At 45.9% G+C, this 12,260-nt stretch overlaps 1 protein-coding gene across 3 annotated transcripts in view; it reads left to right on the forward strand.

Moving 5' to 3' along the window:
• Positions 1 to 12,260, forward strand: part of PCDH19 (protocadherin 19) — a 109,941-nt gene that overhangs the window by 47,510 nt on the left and 50,171 nt on the right. For all 3 annotated transcript variants that reach the window (XR_002101375.1, XM_019536464.1, XM_019536465.1), the window contains exon 3: positions 5,919 to 5,977. Coding sequence is in view for 2 of the 3 variants with exons in the window: in XM_019536464.1 (XP_019392009.1) it covers positions 5,919 to 5,977 (59 nt within the window). In the remaining variant the exon portion in view is untranslated. The remainder of the gene's footprint in view (positions 1 to 5,918; positions 5,978 to 12,260) is intronic.

The following is a 12,260-nucleotide window of genomic DNA, read 5'->3' on the forward strand; positions in this document are numbered from 1 at the left end:
CCCCCTGGCTTCTAGCTTGAGCCACTGCAAACATGTGCCTGAATTTCTTCAGCCCAGAGAGAATGTCTGTCCACAGTTCAGCCTAGTCAGGTTAGATTAACCTGCAAAGATTGAATCAATTCAGACTTAGGCTTCTTGAATGTCTGTCCTTAGCCACAGTCACGGGGGTTGTTGGCTTGCAGTGTTTCAGTCCCATTAGCTGGGTTGAGTTGCTAACATGCTAATACTGTTTATGCCATGCTAATGCATGGGAGGGGGCGGGGGGATAAGTGTTCTCATGGCTCTCAGAGTTCTTCCATCTCCTTGTTTATCACTGCTCTGCCTGGGGTACATCACAACTTCTCTTCTCCTGCTTAGGAGAAAACCTCCATCTGCCTTTCCCTTAGCAATCTGGACAAACAAACAGCAGCTCTGGACACAATCCCTGTTCCACCCACTCTTCCTCTTTCTCCCTGTAAAAGTAGTTTAGGGAGGTGAGAGCTCAAAGTTGTAAATTGGGCATTATAGCTGAGTGGAAGAGGTGGGAGCAGGCCAGGTGAAGAGCTCCAGACTTGTTTGAGCCATCCTGCATCAGACAGTGTAGGATGATTGAATGCAGTCCCATCATAACAGTGATTGCTTTAAAGCAGCCTCTGATTTTTTTCCTGTCCTCCATCGCTCAGCTGCTGTCAGAGCCTTTTTACAAACCACATCTTTCCTTATGCTATGCACATCCCTGATTCCATTCCCATCTCAAGTGGGTTTGTGGAGGCAAACACAACAGCAATCTCTGTGGATGTGGTCTCCTCCCTCCTCCTGAGGGGGAAGCTTCAGGATTGATAGTGTCGGAGATCTAATGTGGGTTGAGGGGTAAACATGGTGTCAGAAATATTATGCAATGTAAAACTTTGGCTCAGTGCATTTTAAACATAAACATGTGTGTTTCTTTTAGAGAGACAGAGCACTTTTAACAATCAAAATCATATTGCAGGAACAAGGATGCAATAACTGCAGGGACTGGCAGTTTGTGCGGTAAATCTCCTGCGTGACTGTACAGCAGTAATTACAATGTGAAAGTAATAACTGAGCTGTGCTGAGCGTAAGGCCAACTCCCCCAGCTTTCATAGGATAGCATGTTTCTCACTGGGAGGCTCCTGTTTGTTAAATTAGACATTGTGCTGTATTTCAGAAAAGGTCACATTTAACCAACGCTGCTTCTGCTTTATTATTTTGGTATGACAGTGTAACCTCCACGGTTCCCTATTGGATTTCACATTCAGATGTGCTTTGGCTGCCTGATTCTGTGCTTCTTGCCTCTATGATTATGTTAATGACAGACTGTGCTCTTTTAATTTATTGAGACATTAAAAGATGTGCAGGTTTATTTTACCATGTTCATAATTGCAATAAAAATAGGACAACGTGAAGGAGAGAAAACACTGGAAGGGGATGGAGCTGCAGCTGAATAGGCTGAACTTCAGGAAAGTTGAAATCTTGTTCTTATGAGACAGTAATTTTTGTCTTTTAGGTTGCTTTATTAAGATTGTATTATGTTGGTCCCTTCAGGTGTCAGGCAAGATATGGGATTGTGTGAAGGATGGGGCATGGCCCAGGGAAAGGGGGGAATAGCACTGCCATGTTAGAAGTCTCCTTCAGAAAACCTGCATAGCATAGTATGGTGATCCAGCTCCTGTGCTGGGATATGCCTGTGTGACTCCCATAAGGATTGCACTGAGTGCAAATTTTGATCCTTAAGCGATCAGGGTATCCCACCTGTCTGCTAGTTTTTGGTGCCCATGTTTTCATGTGCTGATTGGGGGACTGGCAGAGCTCTCGTGGTAATGCCTAATGCTGTCTGGCGGTTTCCCCATATCATGGCTGCTAGTGGGGGTATGAAGCTTCAGTCACTGATTCGATTTGGAGGAGATTCGGCCCAACTCAGTGGCCAAATCTCCGAATCTGAATTGAATCAGGAGACTCATTAATCTCTTTGAATCGCATTGTAAGCCTCCATATCAATTCGGAGAGATTTGACGATTCAGCCGTAGATACAGTTTTATATGGTTTTTTTCTATGTACCTTCAAAGTACTTCCGGCCCACTTCTGAGTCTGCCGCCGAGCATGTGGAGGACCCCCCATGCTCCTGTGGGATACTCCATCCGCCCCACCATCTCAGCTTTCATGAGCCGTACCTGGTACCTTGAGGTACGTAAAAAAAATATATTAAGCTGTGTCTATGGCTGAATCTCTGATTCTCTGAATCGGAATTGATTCTTGAGATTCAGATTTGGCTGAATCAAATTGGGACAGTGATCTGCGAATCGAATCACTATTCCCTGAATTGGGCCAAATCCAATTTGAATACTGCCTAATTCGCACACCCCTAATGGCTGCTCCCCATTACTTTCTCTGCCATGGGGGTGGTGTGGCAGGAAGCCACCTTTGTTTCTCCCCAAAATCTCTGCTCTGTGACCAGTTTGATTAGGATGGGTCCAGCAGAGGGGAGACACCTTTACCCTATCTCATTAGGTAACCTGAGACGGACACATTCTTGAGGGAGGGGGGAAACCTGCTCCCTCTGCCTGTGTGACTGGTATCAGCTACCTGGGTGAGGGGCTTTTACCTGGTGGGCTAGAGTCTTCCCGGCAACTAGTGATGTATTTCAAATTGGTTGGCTGGCAGCCAACAGGTGCTGGCCTCCATTGGACCAGATGAATGAGGTCACAGGGGCTATATAAGTTAAGACTGCCCAGGAGGTGGGGGTGGCAGCAGCCATGCAGGGGACTCAGACTTAGAGAGGAGCTTTACCATCTGAAACTGGCTCTCTCCCGCATATCTCATGAGCGAGGAATGGCCTGCCTCCAGAGGGAATCTCCAACAGCCTCTGGATGATGCTTGTGAGTAAGCTACTCGAGATCTGGGATATCTAGCTGGCAGTAACTCAGATGCATGATAAAAAAGCTACCTCAGCCAGACTGTGTTGCTCTATGGGATTTCTATGAGATTGCTCTATCCTGTACCCTATTTTCACCCTACCTCTGTAATCAATAAAGTTCTTCTTTGTGACCGGTGTAGGAGACTTATTGAAGGGTGGGTCTAAATTATGCCTAAGAGGCCCCTTAGGTCTGCGGACTAAGGGAGACTTTTCTTTTTGGCCCCTGACTTGGGGAAGTGCCCCAAGTGCCTGTACTGGGTCGAGTGCCCGTAGGACTGTTAGGCCTGTGTTTCCCCGAGGACACAGGGCCGAGAGAGTCCCTTCTTGGGGTGGTGGCAGCTACGTTACCCCCAGGCTAGTGAGTGTGCTTCAGGAAGGGGATCAGCCAGACGCAAGGCACCCCTAGGGAGGCACTCGGAGCCTGGAAGGTGGTTGGGCGCAGTGAGGTGGGTGGTTCAATGCAGGAGTGCCCCCTACTGGCTCACCACAGGTGGCATGTAGTGTACTGCTAGGTGGAGAGCATGGGGTGAAGCCAAAAGCTGGTCAAGGGGCACCTGTAGAATATTGCTGTCATGAGGGTGGCACAAGGATTTTGCATGACACCAGATCCTAGGTGCCACTTATAGTTTGTGACTTTCCTGATTAATGGAGGGAGAAGGACAGAGAAGGGAAAAGATACATGTATGGAAGAAGGAGACTCAAGTCTTTTCAATGTCTCAAGTGCAGGCAGAAGGCAAGCTAGATTTCCCTTTACAGCATCTCATGAAGTAAACCCTCTGCTAGTGAAAACTTATGCTATTCATTTGATTTATTCAATTTGTACAGGTGCAAATCTATCCTGCCTTCTGTCTGATTCCAGACTAACACAACTACCCTTCTCTCTTAAGTGAAGGACAGACCCTAGGATCAGCTGATGCCTTGTGATTAACAGAAGCATTCACACGGGTGGAGATGCTAGCTAGAAGAGTCTCTTGTCTGTTCCCCTGCTCTTCATGACAAACTGTTTCCCATTATGAATCTTTTGTCCAGCTCAAGTTTTAAACAGCTTGAGCAATTCAGGTTCCTTCACTTTCCTTGGGAGGTGATTCCTCTTCCCGATAAGCTGTGAGAATAAGCCTTCTCCTCTACTTCCCCTTTTTTGTTCTGGTTATTCTGTACCTGCTGTTATAAAACCTGGAAAGAGTGGGATTTTTAATGCAAAGGGAAATGATGTTTTAAATATGGACCTTGTTAGTCGGTTTGGTTGCAAGCACTGTGTTTTATACCCAATGATTTTCTCCCCTTCTTTTGCTTCCATTCCAGTACCAGTCATTGCTTGCTTTTGTATTAGGAATAAAGCCAGATATCTCTGCTAACTGGTGTTTGATTAAATGATTTAAAACAAAGCAGAGTGCCCACTTTAAATTCTCCAGGAGGGGATTACCTTGCTGACATTTACATATCTATGCAATAAATATTTTAACATGTTAATTATACACTAATAAGAAAAATAACTTTTGAACTTTCAGTCAAATTGACACACACAGAACTGGGTCCATCAGGGAATTAAAAGCAATTAGTTTTTGTAACAGAGTGTGGTCACATTGTTTCTTCTCTGCAAATTATTCTGTGGTCACCAGCAAGCCTTATCCTGTCAAGTGTTTAGACATGCATCAGATGTATTTCTCACCTTCAAATGTGGTAAATCCAACCTTGTGTGTGCAAGTCCCAGGGAAGTTGATGGGAATATAGTTGGAGTAAGGCTACAGGGCTTCATCTGGGTAATTGGACAAGAATGGAAAACCCATTCTCCTTACCTTGCACATTTCTAATAATGGTTATAGTGTTATATAAACTCCTTACCTAGGGACAGACATTACACAAACCAGTATAAGTGATCAGAAACTGGTTCAAATCTGTAACACAACAGAAATTCAGTGCACATAAACCACTGTCAAAATGGCTGAAACTGGTTTAAGATAAGCCTGGATAGATGTAGGCTCAAAAATATCTGATTTAGATTAAATTGGTTTATTGAACTTCTGTCCCAGATCCACTCCAGATTCAACTCAGTCCCTCAGCATCCCAGGATGCACTGCCCCTCCCTTGCAACACCCCCCTCACAGGGTGGTCAGGCTAGCCTTGGCCCAATCTGTCTGCTCCAGCTGAGCAAGGAGGCATGCTCTAGAGTCTCCAGAGTTCTGACTTGGGCCACTGCAGGCATGTAGCTGCATTTCCAGAATCAAAAGTGATTCTGCCATCTGTTCATTTGCTTATTGGTTGAATCTATGTAGCATAGACTAACTTGCAAAGATTGAACTGATTCACCCTTGGGCTTTTTGACTGTCTATACCTGTACCTGGCCTCACGGACCTTCTCATGGTCCGTCCGTACCCCCCCCCCCCCCCCGTGTTCCTGTTTCATGGGTAAGAGAACTGAGGCATGGAAAGGACGATGTCAAAATCTTCAGGAGTTCTGTGCACCTCTGGTGTAGAGTGCCCAGGTTGGTTTTGTGAGGGCAGGGTGCCGAGCAGGTCCACCTTCAGATGACTGCCATGGTAGTTGTATGCTCAGCATTTCTGAAAATTAGGGGCCTTGATCTGGCCACTTCAAAACTGAGGGATTTGACATTAGTTGCTGGTTTCTGAAAACTGAGCAATTAGTGATTTGCCCAAGGCTACATGACACCGGAATATGTAGTTACTGTTGAAGACTAGGAAATCTTCACATAGGCTAAGGCTTTGAGTAAGGACAAAGCTTGGTGGGCAGTGCCCATTTGGATCTGCTACCAGGAATTGTTCACTAGAAGAGCCTCAGCCTGTATATGTGCTTTAAACCCCCATTAGCTGCAGTGGGAGACTTACCTGAGTAAGGATTGCAGGGCTGGGTGCAGACTGCCTTTGTTTTAGGTGCAGAATTTACTGTTCTCTTTGTCCTGAATACAATGCACCCTGCAAATGTGCCTGTTCCAGTTTTTAGATGGATCACACTTGTAACTATCTCCCTTTTCTTTTCCTCCTTTCAGACTGAAAACTACTCTTTTGATTCCAACTACGTTAACAGCAGAGCCCATTTAATAAAAAGGTACGTAGGTTTGCTGGAAAGTGCTTCATAACAAAATCCAAATGTAGTGTTCTTCCCCTCCTCCTTATATGCACCTTTTTTTAAATACAAAATATTGCAGGAATAATCATTTGATTTTTTTTTTTTTTTTTTTAAACAGTATTTACATCCTATTAAATCCTATTACTCTTGCCTTTTCTTTTTAATAAAGGAAAGTCTTTTCTGTTCTGTTTGCCTCATTCACACTGGGAACTAGCAGTGATGTAAGCCAAAATGCTGTTACTCTGACAACTTTAAAATTCATAAAATTTATTTTATTTGAATGAACAGGAATGAAATGATAGATCTGGATGGGGGAGTGCTTCCTGCCATGTGAGGCAGGGGGAAAAACAAATGTGTTTGGGGCAGGTCATTTGGTTTGATACTTGTTTCCTTTTTCAGTTTGAATATTAAAGGAAAACCAATGTTTTGCGGGTTTTTTGGTTTGTTTTTTTTTTTTTTTTTTTAATCTTCCCATTGGTAAAACCAAATCATCAGCCTAGTTCAGGGGTAGGCAATGTTTTTTGGCTGGAGTGCTGAAAAAAACACAGTGTCTACCTTGGAAGGTGCCAGAGTGCCGACATGCCAGAGCCTGGAACAGCTGTTTGCAGCCTCCTGGCTGCAGCCGGTCCCAGGAGCCTGGTCTGCTTGCAGCCTCCCAGCCACCTGCTGGGAGCAGCCTGGGCTCTGTGGCTGGGAGCAGCTGCTTAGAGCTCAGGCTGGCAGTGGTGTGCAGAGCAAAATGGCCTTGCATGCCATGCTTGACATGAATGCCAGGGGTTGCTGACCCCTGACCTAGTTTAATTCTAGCAATGGTGCATTTCAACCATTGGTAAATTCTGCCCTCACTGGTATACTTAGAATTTGTTATTAAGAAAAGAAATGAGCCCAGTAAAGGAACATCTCTGTTATGCCAGCTTAACCCCTGTTGACTTTGACTGGGTTGCATTGAAGTAATTGAGTGGTGAATTTAGTTTACTGGAAAAAAACTAAAAGCATTCATCCCTCCCATTCTGCTTTCAAAGCTATAAAATAGGGGTGGGCAAAATACAGCCCATGGGCTGGATCTGGCCTGCCAAGGGATTTTTATCTGGCCTGTGACAAGTCCCTCAGCCCTGCCCAGTCCAGGTATGGGGGCAGTTTGAGCCATAGCACATGTAGCTGATCCAGTAGTCCCCAGGCATGTGACGGGGCAGTGCAGCAACCACAGGCTATGCCCAGCGGCCACACTCTGTGCTCAGCTGCCACTGCTGGTCCGCCCCGCATACACTGCTGGGGATGCTGAATGGAATGGTGGGTGGGCAGGGTATCCATGGAGATTGGCCGGGGACACCTGTGGTCAAGGTGTGCTCAGCTGGGTGGTTGGGATGGGGCCATGGCTGGGTGAGTGGGGAATGGTGTCCAGGAGAGGGATGGATAGGTGGGGGCTGGGCCAGAGCTGGGATTGTGGGATGGTAACAGCATGGGACTGATGCGTGGGGCACAGCCAGGATCCATTCCCTTCACATTCCTGCAACAGATGCTGGTTCTGTGGGCAGGGACGTGTGGGGAGTGGATTGCAGCTCTGCCCTGGGCCCTGGCCCTGTGCTGTCACCACTCTGGGATTTGGGCCCAGCCCTGCCCCTGCCTGGCTGTCCCACTCCTGGATGCTGCTCTGTACCTGCTCACCCATGGCCCATCTCATCTGCCTGGCTGAGTGTACCTTGCTGGTAGAGATCCTGGGTTGGTCTCCAAGGAGATGCTGCCCACTGGCTCTGTATGGCACCCCCACCTGTGGGTGCAAGGCAGGCAGCCGGATCAGTGGTGTGTGCCGCCGCCCCCGCCCCACCACACTGGGTCAGCACCACCCCTGCTATAAAGGCTGCAGAGACAGCAGAAATAGCAGTGTGTGGCCACAATGCAAGGCAGGAAGGCTGCTTTCCCTGCACGTTGTGGAGCTGTGTTTTATAGAGGTATACTTACTACATCCCAATTTGCAAAATATGTTTAGATGTGTCATGACAGATGGAGCAATAGGGTTGTGCTTCCATCATCCGTGCCTTCACTCTCCCACACAGTCTAAGAAGTAATTTCTTTCTCTGGATCTTGGTGTTTAAGTAGGAAGAATTTAAAGATCAGTGTTCAAATTCTTCTGAGTTTTATGCTTACAATCCTTTGAAGTCAATGGGGCAGCAAAGGTGTAATGGAGAACAAAACTGGGCTGTGAACTGTTTAGATGCGATTCTAGTACTAGAGGAAATCCAATTATCTCACTGGCTAAAATCCCTTATATCTATGTCTTAAAAATATAGGGACTAAGGATGTTGTTACAAGTCATTGTCTTGGTTCAGCCAGTGAAAGGGAGGTCTATTGTTTGTTTTGTTTGTGATATTTAAAAGTGGTAATGTGATTGCTGGAGAGAGGCAAGTTGCCTACACCATGTCATGCCTCACAATATAGTCTGCAGGCATCCTTCTGAAAAACAGATCTATTAATCTTTTCTTCATACCTCACATAAAGGCAAGCAGCGTTCCCAGTTCCCACAACACTATTTACTCCAATGCTGTATTGTTTGGGAAATGCTGTTACTGATGATTCTCAGGTACCTGCCCATCCTTTAGAAGTGGCAGCCGTGGGAACATGTTGTGTGGTTGTTGCATTATGGTCTGTTTCACTGCAGGAAAGATAAATGCATTGTAACATAGATTGCCTGCATGATGGGAGCAGCAACACACTGTAAAACAATATTCCTCTTGCCCTTTCACCTTTACTTGTCTTGTATTTGAAGCACAATGAATGTCATAAATGCTGCACAGATATCGGAGAATAGGCATATCATCTTTTAAACACAGTGGCATAATTCTAATCCAAAAAACCCTTTGCTTTTGTGGAGATGTTATAACTTCTTTGACTTTGCTATATGAACCTCCCAATATCTGTGATGTTAATTACTGCATTTATACCTTTACTTTTTTGTCTTTTTCTCTCCTCTTTCATGCTTCTCTCATGCTTGTGTGCACCCGTGCATATGCGTGTGCGCACACACATGCACACACTCATTAATCCGCTGTTAATTTAAAATCCTATGATGTTGTCTGGAATCAAAGTCAGTGGCTTCAACAGGGGCATCTTTATTTAAAAGGTAACGTTTGAAGGTTTACCAATTTATATGTATTTTTACAGCTTCCCCCTTTTGTGCTTCTGCAAAGCATTGGATGGGAGGTAGTCTATTTGGTTTCCGTGGAGACACAAAAGGCCTTTGCAAAGTAATGAAAATGTGTAATTCTTTAGTGCTTTGGAGCACAGGCCATTCCCAGTAATAAATGATTTCAGACAAAACCAAGCTAGCTATAAAATCAGGGCCAGATAATCAACTGGTGTAAATCAGTGTAGCGCCAAAAAAAGTCAGTGTTGATGTTCACCAGCTGAACATATGATTCTCTTGTTTCTTAGCTTTTTGGAAAAGCAACCCTGAAGGACATCATGAAAAGACCTCCTAGGGAGTTAGCCCTGACAGAGATCCAAATGGCTTATGGTGATAGACTGTAAGCTTTATGGACCAGGGTCCCTCTCTCCCACTCTGTACAGTGCCAAGCACAGTGGGGCCCCAATCCTGGTTGGTTTTTAGGCAATATTGTAATTCAAATGGAAAACAATCATATGGAGGGGATAATGTCCTTTTCTCCTTGGTCAAAATTTGGTTGGCCCCAGGGGGCTGGAGAGTCTGTAAATGAGTCCTCTCATCCTTGTCATGTACTAGCTTGCTTAGATTTTTATTCTCCCCTTTCTTCTGCTCAGGCATGCACTCCTTTTCCAGGTTGCCACTTTCTCTGTAGTGGCTGCACATTTCATTTTGATCTATATCACCTTTTTCTAGCAGTAACCAATTCACTTTCCATGTCACTGAAGCAGCTGCACGTTTTCTTGTTGCTTGTGGTGTTCTCCACATGTGAAGATGCATGTCAAGATGTTCTGTGTATGACTTTAATCTGGTGTTTTAAGGTTCCATGTTTTACATCATTTCACTGCTCTTCCAAGTTTCTGGATTTGAGGGACTATAGAAGACCTTTTTGTTGCAACCAACCTCAAGCTGTAAAAGAAAATCTCTAATCCCTCAGCTCCCTGGGATGCTTGTCACTTGTCACAGGAATTTCACCCTCACAGCTACTCTTGGGAAATCTTTCTGAAGCTGGTCCACCCCTCTAGCACTTCTTGCAGTAAGTTGTGTGTTCCCTTCCAATACATGTTGAAGGCAGTGAAGTCCCAGCTGTAAGAAGCCCTGTGGGAACAGACCCCACAGGAAGACAAAACTGAACCTAGGAGCAGGTGGTGTTGCTCACCTGCTTCACACAAAGTCTGTAAGCATTGCAAAGTGCAGGCAGCCTTCTCCTTTAACTGGTAGGTGAGATCTCATTAGTCCTGGCAGCAGTCACCCTTATTAATCCATAGCCTCCATAAATCCATGGTTAGAAATTCTGGAGGCACCCCAAATTATTAGTTGTGATCCATGTACAGTTGATCTTGGGCCCCTACCTGGCTGAGGAGACACAGAAATAGAACCTTGGTTTTCTGGCAGTTTTTAAGGGCTCCCAGGAGCTCTCTGTCTTTGCTCTTGGTTCCCTCAGAGTTGTGCCTGCTTTTCATATGTCTTGGTAGATTTAATCAGCAGCAATGTTCACAGTGAGTCAGCAGAATTTGATTCCCTGATTTATGCAGCGTTTTTTCTACTTCTAATATGGTGTGTTAATAGAAGAGTCCTGCTCCCCTGAGGAGAGGGAGATCCTATCCTACTTGGGGCCTGATCCTGTGAAGAGTGAGCCTAGGAAAACTGTCTTGTTCTAGAAATGGGGGCTGTGGTAACAGAAGCCCTCTTACCACTCTCACTATGGTGCACTGGAAGACTTAATCTCCTCAGGGCTGTTGGTTTGTTCTGTATTTGTATAGCACCTGGCCCACAATGAGAATCTGTTCTGGAACTGATGCCTCTATGTGCCACAGCAATACAAATAAATTATAGTCATAATAATAAAAGAAACAAACACCCATTTTTCTCCAAGGAGACTTACTGAAGAGATATGGGCAATGAGAGCTTTGGGTGCGTGCTCTGCTTTCCCTGATTATCTTGGCTCTCCCTAGTCTGTTTACCATGGTCACTCTCCTTCAGTTACCAGTGCAGTAGACACCAGCCTCCCGAACCTGCCTTTCCACTTTGGGTGGGTACAGATGTTTGGGGAGGTTGGGGAAAGTTAGCTTGAGCTAAAAATGGGCACTTGATCTAATTTAGTTGGCCCATGTGTGGACCTTACACTTAGATCCCTGGTTAGGCTGATCTAAATGCGAATTGTACAGAAATTCCAGGTAGGTCAGCCTGGCTTAAGTTAACTATATTTCGGAGCTGCACTACATTAGTTTGGGTATGGTGAGACCAATCTAACTGAACTTCTTTGCACGTTCTGAGCCCAGCTGCAGGGCTGGGAAAGCTGAGCTGCTGGCCCCAGCTCAGGGGTTACACTTTTCCAACCCCTGTTGGCACCAGACTTTTAGCTCCTGGCCCTTTCCCCTACCCCCAGACAAACCAACAAAATCAGCCAGCACCTTCAGGCCCCCCAACCCCACCAGCTGTTTCCAGTGCCAGTTTTACTGGCTTTTGCTGGTGCCAGAAACCAATCAAAGTAAGGCATGGGGAGGGATCACGGAGAGTTGGTTTGCTGGGAAGGGGAGTTTTTTAACTAGGGATGGGGAGGAGATAGGGAGCTAAAAATAACCCCTAGTCCCTCAGGGAGTGAGCCACGCCCCCATCCATCCAACCTTTTTCTTCCACAAAGCTGAAAGCCCTCCCAATTTACTTGTTCTTCCCCCTCACCCCAGCTTACTTCAGTTAGGCTCTTGGCACTGTGATAGCTGGTAAAATTGGCCTTGGGACTGGTTTGTAGGATCAAAGGCAGTTTGGTGGCATCAGGGGGAGGAGGGGGTTGGGGGGGTCTGGGAGGATTTGGCGGGTTTGGAGAGCCTCTCTGATTTCCCTCCCCCCCCCCCAAACCCTCTATGAACCCTGCTAGCCCCTTTATCCCCCCCGAACCCCAGCTTACTTTAGATTGAGCTCCTGGCACCTATCTAATTACGGAGTTAGATTAGGGGGCTATTTTTAACCTGATCTAACTCCCTGAACTTGTAACTGTACAGGAGACCCTCGCCATTTGTGAGGGATACGTTCTAAAGATCCCACGAATGGCGAAATCCGCAAATACTGAGGGGGCTCCCTGTCAGATCCCCACAGCCACCTGCC

This window comes from Crocodylus porosus, unplaced genomic scaffold (assembly GCF_001723895.1).
Source record: "Crocodylus porosus isolate Cpor-Errol unplaced genomic scaffold, CroPor_comp1, whole genome shotgun sequence".
Lineage (NCBI taxonomy): Eukaryota > Metazoa > Chordata > Crocodylia > Crocodylidae > Crocodylus > Crocodylus porosus.